This window comes from Pristiophorus japonicus, chromosome 20 (genome assembly GCF_044704955.1).
Source record: "Pristiophorus japonicus isolate sPriJap1 chromosome 20, sPriJap1.hap1, whole genome shotgun sequence".
In the NCBI taxonomy this organism is placed as follows: Eukaryota; Metazoa; Chordata; class Chondrichthyes; family Pristiophoridae; genus Pristiophorus; species Pristiophorus japonicus.
In genome coordinates this window covers 91,807,277-91,825,230 of record NC_091996.1, presented here as the reverse complement: position 1 = coordinate 91,825,230, position 17,954 = coordinate 91,807,277, and the positions used below count along the sequence as shown (strand labels likewise).

General features: G+C 47.1%; 1 protein-coding gene and 1 long non-coding RNA gene across 4 annotated transcripts in view; one reads left to right on the top strand and one right to left on the bottom strand.

Annotated features, from left to right (window-relative positions):
- LOC139232681 (uncharacterized) overlaps positions 1 to 17,954 on the top strand; it is a 106,932-nt gene that overhangs the window by 26,530 nt on the left and 62,448 nt on the right. The window lies entirely within an intron of this gene.
- LOC139232680 (polyunsaturated fatty acid lipoxygenase ALOX15B-like) overlaps positions 1 to 17,954 on the bottom strand; it is a 50,830-nt gene that overhangs the window by 16,733 nt on the left and 16,143 nt on the right. Inside the window, exons 5-10 of the mRNA XM_070863149.1 lie at positions 17,353 to 17,456; positions 13,550 to 13,722; positions 8,341 to 8,484; positions 6,442 to 6,645; positions 5,473 to 5,559; positions 651 to 820 (exon numbers count right to left, since the gene is read on the bottom strand). Coding sequence (XP_070719250.1) covers positions 651 to 820; positions 5,473 to 5,559; positions 6,442 to 6,645; positions 8,341 to 8,484; positions 13,550 to 13,722; positions 17,353 to 17,456 — 882 coding nt within the window. The remainder of the gene's footprint in view (positions 1 to 650; positions 821 to 5,472; positions 5,560 to 6,441; positions 6,646 to 8,340; positions 8,485 to 13,549; positions 13,723 to 17,352; positions 17,457 to 17,954) is intronic.

Sequence of the window (17,954 nt, the reverse complement as noted above, 5' to 3'; positions counted from 1 at the left end):
AGAGGGGCAGGAGGTGGATCTCATGAGCAAAGTGAGCCTGATTAAAGAAAAGCAAAATACTTGCAGTGTCCATATCTCTCCAGGATTTTAATAATCATCTGGGGACTGCGTAGATTGGTAATACCTGTGGCATTTTGTTCTAACCGTTAACGTTTTTTCGCCTCCCCTCCCTCCCTACAGCACAGCACCGAAGAAGAGGAGTGGGAGAGAAGGGGAGGTAAATCAGGATGCAGCAAGAAGGGAAGGCTGAGAGAATAGTGATGAATTCCACAGCTTTGAGGTCCTCGTGCAGGAGGAGTAGGAGATGGTCGGATGAGTCTTGGTTTGAACATAGTGAGGATCTGGGGAGGAGGGAGTGTGTAAGACACGGTATCTGGACCCAAGGAGGAACAGAACAACCTTGATAATAGAGCAGGAGTTTGGGGGCTAGAGGTGAGGCAGAGAGAGACTGATCAGCAATAGGTCTACATACACATTTGTTTTTCCAGAAATCACCAGGGTCAAATTCATAAGCCATCTTTCCTTGTTACGGTTGTCTTTAGCTGATCAATAGCTTGATGGATGAGCCCCTTTTCTCCGGATATCACATGCAGGATATTGAATGAATATTACTTCAATGGCTGGAGTTGTGTCAGCAGAAGGACTCTCACCTGTTGATTGCGAACCAGATTTTCAGTGCATCATCCCTATAATGATAGTTGGGTAGCTTTTCCACACCTCGAATGGCCAGGTCTTCTGGGAGACACAGAGATGCGTAGGTAGTCTGCGCCAAAGCCCGTTGCAGGATTTGGACTTTTGCAATCCCTCCCGTGGAAAATGCCTGGAGTGACATAATATAAATATGATGCAGTATTTGGAACATGCAGTGAGGTACAACATCACCCACAGCACCAGGGTCTTGGGTGGGAGAAATTTGCATTGTTTGCGCATCCTGATAGCCCCCCGGCTGGGGGGGGGTGGGTTCTATCACCTTCCGCAGAATTGCGTGGGAGTTAGCGGAGGTGCAAACCGGCAGCGTACCGAGCCGCCGCATGCGATGTCAGTGCCAGCCTCATGGGTCGTGAACCCGGCCATACACTGATAAGCGAAGCCTTTTCTTTGATGCCATCTGGACGAAATTTGACAGACGCCTATCAGTAACATGGTCAGTAATGTGTGCATCTTGGTTGCTGCATGGTGGGCCCCCCTCCCTCACCTTTATGCCAATTTAGTCCCATTTACACTTGCAGATGATGCCTCGGAGGCGGACCAACCTGTGTCTGTCCCCCAGAGCTAAGTGAGGCCAGCGAGCAAATGTGGGAGGAGGAGGATGCCGAGGAAGAGACAGATCCAAGCACCTCGTCACTGCTTCTCACCCTCGCACGCACCAGCTCAGATACTGGGAGTACACGTTCTTTACAGCTTAGCTTAGTAGAGGGGTCTGCACTGGGTGATGCACCGGGACCTAGCGGGCTGAAGCATGGTCAAGGGCAAAGGGAACCTCGGGAGCCAACTCCCCAGAGGATGACTTCGCGCGGGGGTTCTGCTGCACAGGACTAGATAAGGACCTCGATGGGGAGGCATTCACACAAAGGGTGCTGGCCATGCGCTCTGACATGTTCGGGGCAATGCCAAGGGTACCCGAGAGCCTGTCGCAAGTGGTAAGGAGCATGAAGGAGTCCGCCTCCCGCATTGCAGACCATGGAGCCCATCATTTGCAGTGTGCAGACGATGGTGGGCTCCCAGGACTCAGGACGCGTGCCATGGGCTATGTGGCAGCTGCTATTGCAGCACAGGCGGAAGCGACGCAATGTCTTAGTGCTGTAATGGAGAGGATGTCTGCTGGCGTGGAAGCTCAGACTGCTCTCACGCAGTCTCAGTAAGATGCCACGCAGTGCCTTACTGCTGTCATGCAGTTAGTGGCTGATGGCATCGAGTCTGTGACTGCTCTCATGTAGTCCCAGCTGGATGCCACCACGAGCTCTGACTGCTGCCATCACCACTGGGTCCACCACGGTCCTCCGGGGATCTCGCGGTGTCGCAGCAGGCCACCTAACTGTGCTGCAGCAGATTAGTGGGGATGCTGAGGGGCTGCTCCAGAGGAGTGGTGCTGGCTCATTGGAGCAGGAACTGCTGTGCTCCCCTGCCCTGCCACTCCGTCATTGCCACCAGCGATGGCTTGCACCCAGCCAATACAGACAGGCAGTGCCGAGGATGAGGCGGCCCAGCCTGCAGCCAGCCCTTCGAGGGCCAGAGCTGGTCGGGGGAGACCTTGAAGGACATCTATAGTGTCTGGAGAGCAGCCATGCTGCAGCCACAGTGGAGACACTGCAGTGTAGTTCTAGAGTAAGTCAACGTAAAAGGGGCTATAAGGAAATTCACATGGGTGAAGGAAAATGTTTATTTTGATGCACGTTTTTGTTCTATGAATGTTGATTGGAAACTTTAGTATCTGTTGCTGTGTCTGATTTCAGTGGGAAATGATGTGTGGAAGGGCTCATTGGTGTGGGCATGGGATGCACAGCGGAAGCTGGAAGTGGCGATCAACTTATTGGGAATGAGCAGCAATGAGACGGTCCCGGATGTCCCTTGCAGGATCCAGATGATGAGGCCGACTCCTGCGTGGCCCCGGAACCTCCTCCTGCTGCTTCTCCTCAGGTACTATGGCTACGTCGTCGGCCAATGGCTGTGCCCTCATGATTGCCAGGTTGTGAAGCATGCAGCAGACGATGACGAATAGGGACACCCAGACAGGCGAGTGCTGCAGGACCCGTCCTGAGAGATCCAGGCAGCAGAATCGCAGTTTCAAGATTCTGATGGTCTGCTCAATGATGCTCCTGGTAGCCGAATGACACTCATTGTAAGATTGCTGCGCAGGAGTGGTGGGGTTGCGAAGGGGAGTCAGGAGCCAGGTGCATAGTGTGGAAGGGCTTGTCCCCTAGGAGCCAGCCACTACCTTCATTTGGCGGCTGAAACAGACCCGGCACACCGGTCTGCCGCAGGATGAAGGCATCGTGGCTGCTGCCAAGACAGCGAACATCAATGGCTGTGATTTGACGTTTGTGGTCGCACACCAACTGCACTTTGAGTGAGTGGTATCCCTTCCAGTTTTGGGAGATCTCCGGTTGGTTCAGCGGCGCCCTCAATGCCACGTGGGTGCAGTCTATCGTGCCCTGAACCCTGGGGGAAGCCAGTTGATTGCTCTTAACTGCTTCCTCTGGTCATTGGAAATGAGATGCAGCCCCTCCTCCTATTGTACAGATCGTCTATGACCTGATGAATGGAGCAATGCGCGGCAAACTGGGATATGTTGGACATGTCTGCTGGGGCTCTTTGGAAAGATCCAGTGGGTAGAAATTCAGGGTGATGGTGACCTTGGACGTCATTGATAAGAGTGGTCCTCAGCTTTGTTTTAGGCTGTCTGCAGGAGATGGCACAATTCCGTCACTACGACTTTCCTGAATCGCAGTCTCTTCAGACACTGGTCATCATTGAGGTTGATGTAAGAAACCAGTTGTCGGAAGACACTTGCACATCTGTGTCTGCGTCTTGCTCTGCCTCCTTCCTCATCCCCTTCTGGTTCCTGGTCATGCTGCTCCCGACCCTCTGTGTCCTGGTGCTGCTGCACGTCTGCCTGCCGCTGCCTTCTCCTCTCCATGTCCCTGTCGCTCTGGCTCTGGGTGTCTGCATTCCTGCCCCTCCTCCTCACTGCATGCCCATCTCCACACCTTCTCCATGACCATCTCCATGGCCTTCTCTATCTGGGTGTGCCACCCTGTGTCCCTTTCTCTCAATCTGTATTAGCCGGCACCGCTCTGTTCTGCGAGCCATCGTCCACTGCCAGGACTTAGCCCATTACTCGCAAGCAGTGGGCTACTCTGCTAATGCTAGCTATTGGAGTAAGGTTGGGTATTGCAGGCTGCGCAAACTGAGGCCCAGTAATCGGTGAAGGCTGTATCAGACGCAAAACGTAGAAGGTCTCAACCCAGAAGCAAATTTTGGCCGACAACAATGGTGGCAACCACAGCGCGTCTTTAGATATCGCTGGCGGTTCAGATTGCTGGTTTGACAGCGGCAGAAAAAACTGTCGCTGGCACCGACAAGCATTCGGTAGACGATTCCGGGGCAATGTCTGTTCCGGGGCGATGATCAGGCGATGCGCACGGTGATGACCTGCCCGGATGAGCAGGGCGTTAACCTTTTGTGCCTGCAGAAATTAGGAGTGCAATATTCCGATCGTCGTTGAGGCCGCCCCAACCGGGCGGGAACTAATTTCCACCCCATTACTACGGTAACGGCCCTTAAAAAAAGGGGCAATTTCGGCCCCTTAATCTCTAACAGGTCACAACTCTTACACCAATTACAGTATACATTTCTCGTGCTAGAATTTGCTCTGTCAGGTGTCCCATCACATTTAATCATAACACTGTAACTAGTGGGGTGCCGCAAGGATCGGTGCTTGGGCCTCAGCTATTCAATCTATATCAATGATTTGGGTGAGGGGTTTTGCTGATGATACAAAGCTAGGTGGGAATGTAAGTTGTGAGGAGGATGCAAAGAAGCTTCAAGGGGATATAAACTAGCTAAGTGAGTGGGCAAGAACATGGCAAATGGAATATAATGTGGAGAAATATGAAGTTATCCACTTTGGTAGGAAAATAGCAAAACAGAGTATTTTTTAAATGATGAGAGGCTGGGAAATGTTGGTGTTCAGAGGCACCTGGGTGTCCTTGTACACAAATCACTGAAAGTTAACATGCAGGTTCAGCAAGCAATTAAAAAAGCAAATGGTATGTTGGCCTTTATTACAGGAGGATTTGAATATAAGAGTAAAGCTGTCTTACTGCAATTATATAGGGCCCTGGTGAGACCACACCTGGAGTATTGTGCAGTTTTGATCTCCTTACCTAAGGAAGGATACACTTGCCACAGAGGGAGTGCAACGAAGGTTCACCAGACTGATTCCTGGGATGGAGGGATTGTCCTATGAGGAGAGATTGAGTAGACTAGGCCTATATTCCCTACAGTTTAGAAGAATGAGAGGTGATCTCATTGAAACATACAAAATTCTTACAGGGCTCGACAGGGTAGATGCAGGGAGGATGTTTCCCCCTGGCTGGGGAGTCTACAACCAGGGGTCACAGTCTCAGGATAAGGGGTCAGCCATTTAGGACTGAGATGAGGAGAAATGTCTTCACTCAGAGGGTGGTGAATCTTTGGAATTCTCTGCCCCAGTGGGTTGTGGAGGCTCAGTCGTTGAGTATACTTAAGACAGACATCGATAGATATTTGGATATTAAGGGAATCAAGGGATATGGGGATCGGGCGGGAAAGTGGAGTTAAGATAGAAGATCAGCCATGATCTCATTGAATGGCGGAGCAGGCTCAAGGGGCCGAATGGCCGACTCCTGCTCCTAATTCTTCTGGTCTTGTGTCGGCCACATTTGTATCATTTCAATTATTTTCACCAAAAATGTAAAATAGCTCACTCACCTGATCAAACACTCCACCTTCTGCTATGAGGAGTTTCCTTGCTGCAGTATTTATGTTTAAGGTAAATTTCAGATGAGGCATGAGAAGCTGAAAGATGAAAGAATTTTAATTATAGCGTATCTTCGCACATATATCGGCCTTGTATCCTTCACACTGTGATTGGCCAGAGTGCTTTGATGTTGCACAGCTACTTTGAAGGGTTGCTCCCATTGGTAGTCTCTGTTGTGCATCACCAGTTCTCGTTCTTAAGAAAGAGAGAGAAAAACAACATCGAAAGAATTTTGATGGTCTGTCCAATTCTGAGAAGATGTTTATACTTGTGGGAGAGCCCTTAACTCGGTGCCATAAATATAAGATAGTCACCAATAAAGAATTCAGGAGGAGCTTCTTGACCCAGAGAGTGGAATTCATTATCACAGGGAATGGTTGAGGCGAAAAGCATAGATGCCTTTATGGGGAAGCTGAATAATTACATGAGGGAGAAAGGAATAGAAAGGTATGCAGATAGGGTTAGAGGGAGTAAGGTGAGAGGAGGCTCATGTGGAGCATAAAAGACCAGTTGGGCCGAGTGGCCTGTTTCTGTGCTATAAATTCTATCGAATTACCCCCTCCCCCAGAGGCGTGGATATTTGCTGGGTTGCATTCCACAGGTCCTGGCCTCCTCTGGTGCTTCCATTCTTTCCGTGTGATCCTGGTCAGTGAGAGTTGACAGTATGTTCAACTAATCCTATCGTCACACGTGCACTTTCCAACAGAATTCACAGTGCTGACCAGGGACAGGAGCTGATTTATCCTCTCCCTCGGCCAAAGTTGCCAAGGACAGTTGTAGCGCCTCAACGGAAACCCTGCCAGAAATCAGATACTCAACACAGAACAGGGACGGAATGTGCAGAACAGCAGTGGGAATGATTCCAACTCTGGTTTCTAAAATACAGTATACAGGGGTGATTGCATTTCATCTGAAAGTACCTTGAAAATAGGGTGTGCATTTGGAAGCTTTCGTAATGTTGCGATGGAAAAGACCTCTGCAAATAGGTGTGTCTTCAGCAAGTGTGAGACCAGCTGGTGAAGCTGTGTGTCAGCATGTCGAACCCAGATCTTGGCAAGACGCCAGTCATATTTGCTGTCATTCGGAAAGAAAATCGGGTTTTGGGGTCCTGGTTCCTGTTTGATCTGTCAATCACAGAAATTATAGTCATTACAAGTGACTTTTACTGTAAGCTTGAGGCAAGAACGTGACAGGGTAAAAGGTGTAGATCAATAGATAGCGGTGGAAATGTTAATTTATGGAGAGAGGCATTGGGAACTATAAAGGATAGGAGGGAATCCCAATTTATTGTTTGACTTAAAACCTTGTCACTCCTGAGTGATAATGTCGAGCAAGGAGTAAAGTTTCAGTAAAAATTCAGCTGATATTAAATATTAATTTAAAAATACCTCTCCCAAAAAATGGAGTAAATCTAATGAGTCATCATCATCATCATAGGCAGTCCCTCAAAACGAAGATGACTTGCTTCCACGCCAAAAAGGGATGAGTACACAGGTGTTTCAATGAAAGATCTAATATTCCAGATCCCGAACTACATCTTGGAGGGTGGAAGATGCCTGTGCGTGGATTTTTTTAAAGTGTGGTGGCCGTTGCACACCAGCCATGACAAGGGCTTGACAGAGCTAGGTCTTGGTCCAGTGACAAGGATTACCCAAGACGACTGGAGACCTGCTCTGCTGCACGCACCTAGTGCGCACACATGTCGCAGTGTGGGCTGGCCCGTGCTGCCCCTGGACCCTCGGTTCTTCTGGGACCCAGACTGATGCCTCTCCTGGGCCCCGGTCACTTCCCTTTACAAATTCTTGCCGCTCCTATGCCCCTCATGCTGTGCCTGCCCGCACTGCAATCAGCGACCTGACTTTGCAGCCATCGCTCTCCTGCAGCAGCACGCGCTGCTCCCTGTAGTGGTATGCCACCGCACGCTGCTCCCTCTGATGGCCCCGGCCTGCTGATGGTCTTGCAGGCCGGGACCGCGGCAATTTCCGGGCCGGGCCGCTAATCGATATTGGTAAAAGATCGTTGGTTGTACATAACACACGAAGTACTACATGAATTAACAGCGAACTATCAAAACGAATTAGAAATTATATAGTTTTTGAGGAAATACACCTGTGTTAAGAGCGCAGAAGAGAACGACTATTGATGTAAAATCACTTACCACTTTGTATTAGAGTGTTAGAGAGTACAACGGGGAGGGGATGACAGAGGGAGTGAAAGAGGGAGAGAGAGAGATGACATAGAAAGGACAGCAGATGGGGCAGAGGGAGAGAAAGAGAGAGAGATCAGCAGCAAGGGGGAAACAGAGAGTGAGACAGGGACATAAAGAGAGACAGAAACAGGGAGGGAGAGAAACAGAGAAAGGAGATAGATAAGGACAGAGTGAGGAAAAGAGAGAGGTACCAATAGAAAAAAGATGGACAAAGAGATAGATAAACAGAAAGAGAGGGGGAAATGAACAGAAAGAAACAAACAAAGGGGAGAGATAAACAGAGATAGGAGGGAAATCGCGGAAAGGAGAAGAGATAGAGAGGAGAGAGATAAAGAAAAGAGAGCAGAGTGGAGAAATATAAGCAAAGACAGAGAGAGAATAAATTGATAGACTAAGAGAGTGAGAGAGAGACTTGGTTGACAAGAAAGGGAAATAAACACATTCACAAAGATAGAAAAATACTAAGCAATGATGTGCAACAAGTTCATGAAGATATTTGTAAAGATGGGTAGCAAACAGAGAAAACCCCAGAGACTAGAGGGAGGGCAACAGAACCAAAAACACACTTAGAAACAGATTCGCTGTTAACGGGGAGAGCGGCAGACTCTACCTGGATTGCAATGGGAATTAATTCGTTCTCTGGATTCGAATACAACAGACACATTGGCGCTTCAAGATATTGCTGATTTTCATTGATTGAATGGGCTGGAATCCCAGTCAGCATCTCGTAGTCAACAATAAAAATGTTTCCTTTCTGAAATAAGAATGAGATGTCATTTTTTTTTTAAAAGCTGCGGTACTGTTGATCAAGAAAAAAAACAGATGCAGAGAGGAATACTGCATGGAGTCTGTGACACTCCCGACATCAGTCAGCAAAATAAACCCCTCAATTGCTGCTGGACAAATCACGCAATTCAACCACTGGCGATTTGAGCACGTCCCAGTAAAACTATGGATAGAAATTACAACCCTCCATTCTGTTCAGTGAATGACTGGAGTGAGCAACACAATGACTGGAGCAAAGACTGTTCACGACTAGGTTTAGAGTAGTTATGTAAAGGACACAGAACGATCAAAGGTAAAGATACTGAACTGGAACGGCGCTAATTTTAGGGACTGGAAAAGAGATCTGGCCCAGGTGGAATGGAAACAAAGATTATCGGGTCAAACAGTAAATTAGCAATGGGAGGCCTTCAAAGGAGGAGCTAGTGTGGGACTAATTGGATAGCTTTTTCAAAGAGCCAGCACATAGTCGATGGGCTCCTTCTGTGATTTATGATTCTTTGACACTAACAGATTCTGTGCATTATCCTATATAATACTGTTGTTTCATTATTATACATCCTGACAGCATAGCCTGAGCATTATCCCATATAATATATAATAGTTTCATTATTGTCCTGTTTTATTGCACGCTGTGCATTATTCTGCATAATATCCCTGTTATTATCCTGCCACACACTAAGGTCATCTAGCTATACAGTTTTTAGAATGCATCCAGGGTTCCTTCCTTGATCAGCGTGTTTCTTATCTAACAAGAAATGCAGTGCTGATTGATTTTGTATTGTGAACAGTTGATGCGCGAGTTCAAGAAAAGATGACAACAGCAAATTAACCGTCTGGTTCAAAAATAAGGAAGCTGAACAGGAAAGGCTTAAATTTTATTTAGAAAGACAGATATGGCCCAAATGAAATGGCAGAAACGTCGGCAAATGATGAGAGATCGGAGTGTGGATCTTCAAAAATGAGATGAATAGAGTGACGTATCAAAGCGTTCTGGGGATAAAGAAAGAAATTAACCCACCTTAAAAAGATTCATGAAAAAACTAGGGCCAGCAGTATGAAAGAAAATCATGAAGAATATAGCAAAGGTACTATAATAAACTAGCATGAAATATAAAAACAGATCGTAAGAGTCTCTACACATACATAAAAAGGAAAAGAGTGGCTAAAGTAAATGTTGGTCCCCTAGAGGATGAGACTGGGGAATTAATAATGGGGAACAGGGAAATGGCAGAGACGTTGAACAAATATTTTGTATCGGTCTTCACAGTAGAAGACACTAAAAACGCCCCAATAGTGGATAATCAAGGGGCTATAGGGAGGGAGGAATTTAATACAATCACTATCACTAAAGAAGTAGTACTTGGTAAAATAATGGGACTAAAGGCGGACAAGTCCCCTGGATCTGGTGCCTTACAAAGAGAGTGGCTGCAGAGATAGTGGATGCATTGATTGTAATCTGCCAAAATTCCTCGGATTCTGGGGTGGTCCCAGCGAATTGAAAAACTGCAAATGTAACGTCCCTATTTAAAAAAGGAGGAAGACAGAAAGCAGGAAACTATAGACCAATTAAGCCTAACATCTGTCGTTGGGAAAATGCTGGAGCCCATTATTAAGGAAGCAGTAACAGGACATTTGGAAAAGCATAATTCAATCAAGCAGAGTCAGCATGGTTTTATGAAAGTGAAATCATGTTTGACAAATTTGCTGGCGTTCTTTGAGGATGTAACGAGCAAGGTGGATAATTGGGAACCAGTGAATGTGGTGTATTTGGATTTCCAGAAGGCATTCAATAAGATGCCACATAAAAGGTTACTGCACAAGATAAAAGTTCACTGGGTTGGGGGTAATATATTAGTGTCGATAGGGGATTGACTGACTAACAGAAAACAGAGAGCCGGAATAAATGGGTCATTTTCCAGTTGACAAACAGTAACTAGTGGGGTGCCACAGGGATCGGTGTTGGGGCCTCAACTATTTACAATCTATATTAATGACTTGGATGAAGGGACCAAGTGTAATGTAGCCAAGTTTGCTGATGATACAAAGATGGGTGAGAAAGTGTTATGTATGTAATAACTCGATAGATTGAATACTGTAAACTAACACAGGTACAAACCTGGCTCTGTTTTATTAGGACCCAAAGTGATGGCTGGCCTTTTATAGCTGGCCGCACACACGTGCGTACAGCCCAATGACCTCTGACAGTGGCGCCACCTGGTGGCTAGTAACCCCAAGCATACACACATGACAGAAAGCAAATTGTAAAGAAGGACACAAAAAATCTGCAAAGGGATATAGACAGGCTAAGTGAATGGGCAAAAATTTGGCAGATGGAATATAATGTGGGAAAATGTGAGGTTATTCACTTTGGCAGAAAATAGAAAAGCAAATTATAATTTAAATTGAGAAAAAATGCAAAGTGCTGCAGTACAGAGGGACCTGGGGGTCCTTGTGCATGAAACACAAAGAGTTAGTATGCAGGTACAGCAAGTAATCAAGAAGGCAAATGGAATGTTGGCCTTTAATGTAAGGGGGATAGAGTATAAAAGCAGAGAAGTCCTGCTACAACTGTACAGGATATTGGTGAGGCCACACCTGGAGTACTGCGTACAGTTCTGGTCTCCGTATTTAAGGAAGGACATACTTGCATTGGAGACTATTCAGAGAAGGTTCACTAGGTTGATTCGGAGATGAGGGGGTTGACTTATGAAGCTAGGTTGAGTAGGTTGGGCCTATACTCAATGGAGTTCAGAAGAATGAGAGGTGATCTTACCAAAACATATAAGATAATGAGGGGGCTCGACAAGGTGGCTGCAGAGAGGATATTTCCACTCATAGGGGAAACTAAAACTAGGGGCTTAGTCTCAGAATAAGGGGCCGCCCATTTAAAACTGAAATGAGGAGGAATTTCTTCTCTCAGAGGGTTGTAAATCTGTGGAATTCTCTGCCCAGAGAGCTGTGGAGGCTGGGTCATTGAATATATTTAAGGCGGAGATAGACAGATTTTTGAGCGATAAGGGAATAAAGGGTTATGGGGAGCGGGCGGGCAAGTGGAGCTGAGTCCATGATCAGATTAGCCATGATCTTATTCAATGGCGGAGCAGGTTCGAGGGGCCAAATGGCCTACTCCTGCTCCTATTTCTTATGTTCTTATGTACGGTGAGGAGATAAAAAGGGAGATTAGAAGGGGCTAAAAGTGAACGTGAAAAAGACTAGCAGATGATATAAAAGGAAATAGCAAAAGGAATGAGTTTTAAAAAAAGCTAATAACAGATTTAATTTGCTTCAATTGCTGATTTTCTCATTTTAACTTAATTTATAATTATGATACATATTATTTAATTTTGTTTAATTATAATTAATCTTTATTATACTGATTTTACTATTGTATACTCCTTATTGTATTATTTACAATGTAATTTGAATTCCTTTATTAAGCAAAGGAATAGTTAGAGAGAGATAGGGACCAGTCAGGGATGATGGGGAATCTCTGTGACTTTGGCCATGGCCATAGTGTTCGGTCCCCATCACAAACTCTGTTCCCCAGCCACCGACTTCATCTCTCTCCTTGGCCACTGTCTGAGATTGTCCTCACAACCCCTGGATTTTAAAATTCTCATCCTTGTTTTCAAATCCCTCCATGGTCCTCACCCACTATCTCTGTAACCTCCTCCAGCCCCACAACCCTCCGAGATCTCTGAGCTCCTCCAATTCTGGCCTCTAGTGCTTCCCCGATTTCCATCACTCCACCATTGGTGGCCGTGCCTTCAGCTGCCTGGACCCCAAGCTCTGGAATTACCTCCCTAAATGTCTCCGCATCGCTACCTTCTCTCCTCCTTTAAGACGCTCCTTAAAACATACCTCTTTGACCAAGCTGTCCTAATATCTCTTTATGTGGCTCAGTATCAAATATTGTTTGATAACGTTCCTGTGAAGCACCTTGGAAAGATTTACTACATTAAAGGCGCTACATAAATGCAAGTTGTTGTTGTTTAAACCTATTGAATCATCTTGAGTTGTGAAATAATCAGGTGAAACATAGAAACATAGGAAATAGATGCAGGAGTAGGCCATTCGGCCCTTCGAGCCTGCACCGCCATTCAATGAGTTCATGGCTGAACATGCAACTTCAGTACCCCGTCCCTGCTTTCTCGCCATACCCCTTGATCCCCCTAGTAGTAAGGACTACATCTAACTCCTTCTTGAATACATTTAGTGGATTGGCCTCAACAACTTTCTGTGGTAGAGAATTCCACAGGTTCACCACTCTCTGGGTGAAGAAGTTTCTCCTCATCTCGGTCCTAAATGGCTTACCCCTTATCCTTAGACTGTGACCCCTGGTTCTGGACTTCCCCAACATTGGGAACATTCTTTCTGCTTCTAACCTGTCTAATCCCATCAGAATTTTAAATGTTTCTATGAGATCCCCTCTCATTCGTCTGAATTCCAGTGAATACAAGCCCAGTTGATCCAGTCTTTCTTGATATGTCAGTCCCACCATCCCGGGAATAAGTCTGGTGAACCTTCGCTGCACTCCCTCAACAGTAAGAACGTCCTTCCTCAAGTTAGGAGACCAAAACTACACAATACTTCAGGTGTGGCCTCACCAAGGCCCTGTACAACTGTAGTAACACCTCCCTGCCCCTATACTCAAATCCGCTCGCTATGAAGGCCAACATGCCATTTGCTTTCTTAACCGCCTGCTGTACCTGCATGCCAACCTTCAATGACTGATGTACCATGACACCCAGGTCTCGTTGCACCTCCCCTTTTCCTAATCTGTCACCATTCAGATAATAGTCTGTCTCTCTGTTTTTACCACCAAAGTGGATAACTTCACATTTATCCACATTATACTTCATCTGCCATGCATTTGCCCACTCACCTAACCTATCCAAGTCACTCTGCAGTCCAAACAGGTCCAGAAATAACGTGAAGCTTTGCTTTTGGGATTATTGTATTATCTGACTCCTCTAACATTGTTTATCTGCAATGATGAGTGCCGTGTGACAGTGCGGTTAGACCACACCTACCTGGAGTTCGTGCTGGAGCGAGGTGCTTGGCCCAAGAGAGGGGGAGACCATTTCATCCGTAACAGGGAATTTTGATGGGATGGCTGTGCATTGTTTGATTAGTACAGGGTTTGATCCATTCAGATATTGGTAACCAAAGAACGTGTCTTCCTTCCAGTGTTTCGCCACATACGCTGTAAGGGACAAAGCAGACACATTGTTCACCTCAGTGCACACTGCATTCGATGGCAGTGGGGATCCGTGATGGTACAGTCCTTTGGAAACCAAACGGTTTATACCATAAGTGGATTCTCCCATTAATACCACTTTGGATATTCCCCGTTTATCACATAGGCAATCAACAACTGAGTGGGGGCGATTTGTAATGGCCAGTCATTGTTTCCCAGCAAGAGATCAGGTGTGCCCCTCCTGGTCCCACAATGTAGCTCTGGGCTACTGCTGGTGGCACCCCCCTCCCCCCACCCACCCGGGATCAGCTCTCCCTGTCCCCTTCCCCCCCCACCCGGGATCAGCTCTCCTGTCCCCTTCCCCCCACCACCACCCGGGATCAGCTGTCCCTGTCCACGGATCAGCTCTCCCTGCCCTATCCCCCACCACCCAGGATCACATCACCCTGCCCTCAGTCCCCTCTCCACATCAGCTCTCCCTGCCCCCCCATTCCCCGGGATCACACCTCCCTGCCCTGCCCAGGATCAGCTCTCCCTGCCCCCCCCCCCCCCCGACCCCGGATCAGCTCTCCCTGCCCCCCCCCCCCATCCCCCGGGATCACACCTCCCTGCCCCCCTGGGATCAGCTCTCCAAGTCCCCCCGTCCCCCCCCCATCTCCCGGGATCACATCTCCCGGCACCCCCCACCCCCCCCAAACCGAGATCTCACCTCCCTGCCCCCCCGGATCAGCTTTCCCTGCCCCACCCCTCCTGCTGGTATGTTTGCAAGCTGCAATAGTAGGGCTTGTTGGATTCATACTTGCCAATGATTCTGCCGACAGTCATAACAGGACTGCACTCAAACGTGCAAAGGTTGCAAGGTTTCCTCGATTCCAAGAAACTTGTGTGATCATGACCCCAGAGAAAACAAGATTCAACAAAGTAGAAGATGAGATAAATGAAAAAGTTTTGTTTAGATACTGCTCAGCTGTGGTTTATGGCATTGATAGATGGTTTCCAGTTATTGAGAAAGAATGAGTTACAATGGCGATGATGGAATGAGTTTTGAATTCATCACAGCAAGGGCAATGGGAGAATAAAGAGTACATAGTTAGAGATTAACAGAAACTAGAGAGGAATGTGCAGGGAAAGATTCATAGACACACACACAACCAGACACACACAAATACACAACCAGACACACATACACACAACCAGACACACACACACACAACCAGACACACACACACACACACACACAACCAGACACACACACACACACACAACCAGACACACACACACACACTCACAACCAGACACACACACACACTCACAACCAGACACACGCACACACTCACAACCAGACACACGCACACACTCACAACCAGACACATACACACAACCAGACACACACACACACAACCAGACACACACACGCTCACAACCAGACACACACACACTCACAACCAGACACAGACACACACACTCACAGCCAGACACACACACACAACCAGACACACACACACACAACCAGGGACACACACATAAACAGACACACACACACACACACAACCAGATACACACATAACCAGACACCCACACACATAACCAGACACACACTCACACACACACACAACCAGACACATACACACACAACCAGATACACACACTCACAACCAGACACACACACGTACACACAACCAGACACACACACGTACACACAACCAGACACACACTCACAACCAGACACACAGATGCACACACACTCACAACCAGACACACACACACACAACCAGACACACACACATACACACACACACAACCAGACACACACATAACCAGACACACACATAACCAGACACACACACACTCAACCAGGGACACACACACACACACAACCAGACACACACACTCACAACCAGACACACGCACACTCACAACCAGACACACACACACACTCACAACCAGACACACACACACACACATACAACCAGACACACACACACTCACAACTAGACACACACAGACACACACACACACACACTCACAACCAGACACACACACACACAACCAGACACACACATAAACAGACACACAACCAGACACACACATAACCAGACACACACACACACACACAAGCAGATACACACATAACCAGACATCCACACACATAACCAGACACACACACACTCAACCAGGGACACACACACACACACAACCAGACACACACACTCACAACCAGACACACGCACACTCACAACCAGACACACACACACACTCACAACCAGACACACACACACACACATACAACCAGACACACACACACTCACAACTAGACACACACAGACACAGACACACACACACTCACAACCAGACACACACACACACAACCAGACACACACATAAACAGACACACAACCAGACACACACATAACCAGACACACACACACACACACAACCAGATACACACATAACCAGACATCCACACACATAACCAGACACACACTCACACACTCACAACCAGACACACGCACTCACAACCAGACACACACATAACCAGACAAACACATAACCAGACACACACACACACAGACACACACACACAACCAGGCACACACACATAACCAGACACACACACACACACAACCAGATACACACATAACCAGACACACACTCACACACACAACCAACGACACAAACAACCAACGACACACACACACACACACACACACAGCTAACATAAAAGGGAACCCAAAAGTATTTTATAAATATACAAATAGTAAAAGGGTCATCAAAGGAAGGGTATGGCTGATTCGGGACCAAACAGGTTAGGATTTGGAATGGATTGTCTGATAGGGTGGTGGAGACTGAGTCAATTGTAGCTTTCAAAAGGAAATTGGATAAATACTTGAAGGGAAAATAATTTTCAGGGCTGTGGGTAAGGAGTAGGGGAGTGGGACTAACTGGGTAGCTCTACCAAAGAACTGGCACAGGCATGATGGGCCAAATGGCTTCGTTCTGTGCTGTATCATTCTGTGCTTCGATACATACACACACACACACACACACACAGAGCCCCATACACACACACACACACACACACACACACACACACACAGAGCCCCATACACACATCCAGACACAACCGGGCACAAACACACACACACTGTGTCAATGTTGTAATGAAGACGGAAGCAGCAGCCAATTTGCCCACAACGGGGTCTCACAAACAGCAGTGAGATAAGTGACCAGATTATCTGTTTGTAGTGATGTGGGTTGAGGGATAGATATTGGCCCCAGGACATATGGAAGAACTCCCCCCCGCTCTTCTTCAAAATTGTGCCGTGGGATCTTTCACAATCCCCTGCTAGGGGGGAGCCAGGTCCTGGGTTTAACGTCACTTCCGAAAGACATCCTCAGTACCGTACTGGAATCTTATGTGCCCGAGTTCATAGTTGGCATCAGCACTCATAATCTTCTGACACAGGGACAACAGAGGCACCAAACTACGAGCAGATAAATCAGCACCAAGCAGGGATGGAAGGTGAGATCTTCCTAGTCTGTGTGACTTGGTACAATAGTGGGCTTTTATCCTCTGATTCGTTGTGAAGCCCCATTGTTTATCTAAAAATACAAGTGGGTGTTGTTAGGTATTACCTGAGATTGGAATACTGCTGAAGTCACACTTTTTATGCAGATCACCCAGGCTATTCCATATCTTCTTTGAGATTTTCAGTGGGTCCAGACCAAGTTCTAACATGCTGAGATAACAAAAACATGTTACAATTAAATGCAACAAAAAGTGGAAACTTTTACTGCTGCAGGCAGAGGTGAGTTCAGGAGCCCCAGTGAGTGAGGAGGCGAATGCGGCACCTGGTCTGGTATTGAGCCATACAGGCCAGGTCTGTACTGTCACAGCAACAATAGAGCAACAACTTGCATTTGCACACCACCTTTAATGTGGTAAACCAACCCAAGGCATTTCACAAGAGCGTTATCAGACTTTTGATACTGAGCCACATAAGGAGATATTGGGATAGCTGACTTAAACGTTAGTCAGAGGTAGGTTTTAAGGAGCGTTTTAAAGGAGAAGAGAGGTGGAGAGGGGTGAGATTTAGGGAGGGAATTCCAGAGTTTAGGCAGCTGAAGGCATGTCCTCCAATGGTGGACCAATTAAAATCACAGATGCGCAAGAGGCCAGAATCGCAGGGCTTACTGAGATCTGGAAGGGCGAGCGCCATGGAGGGATTTGAAAACAA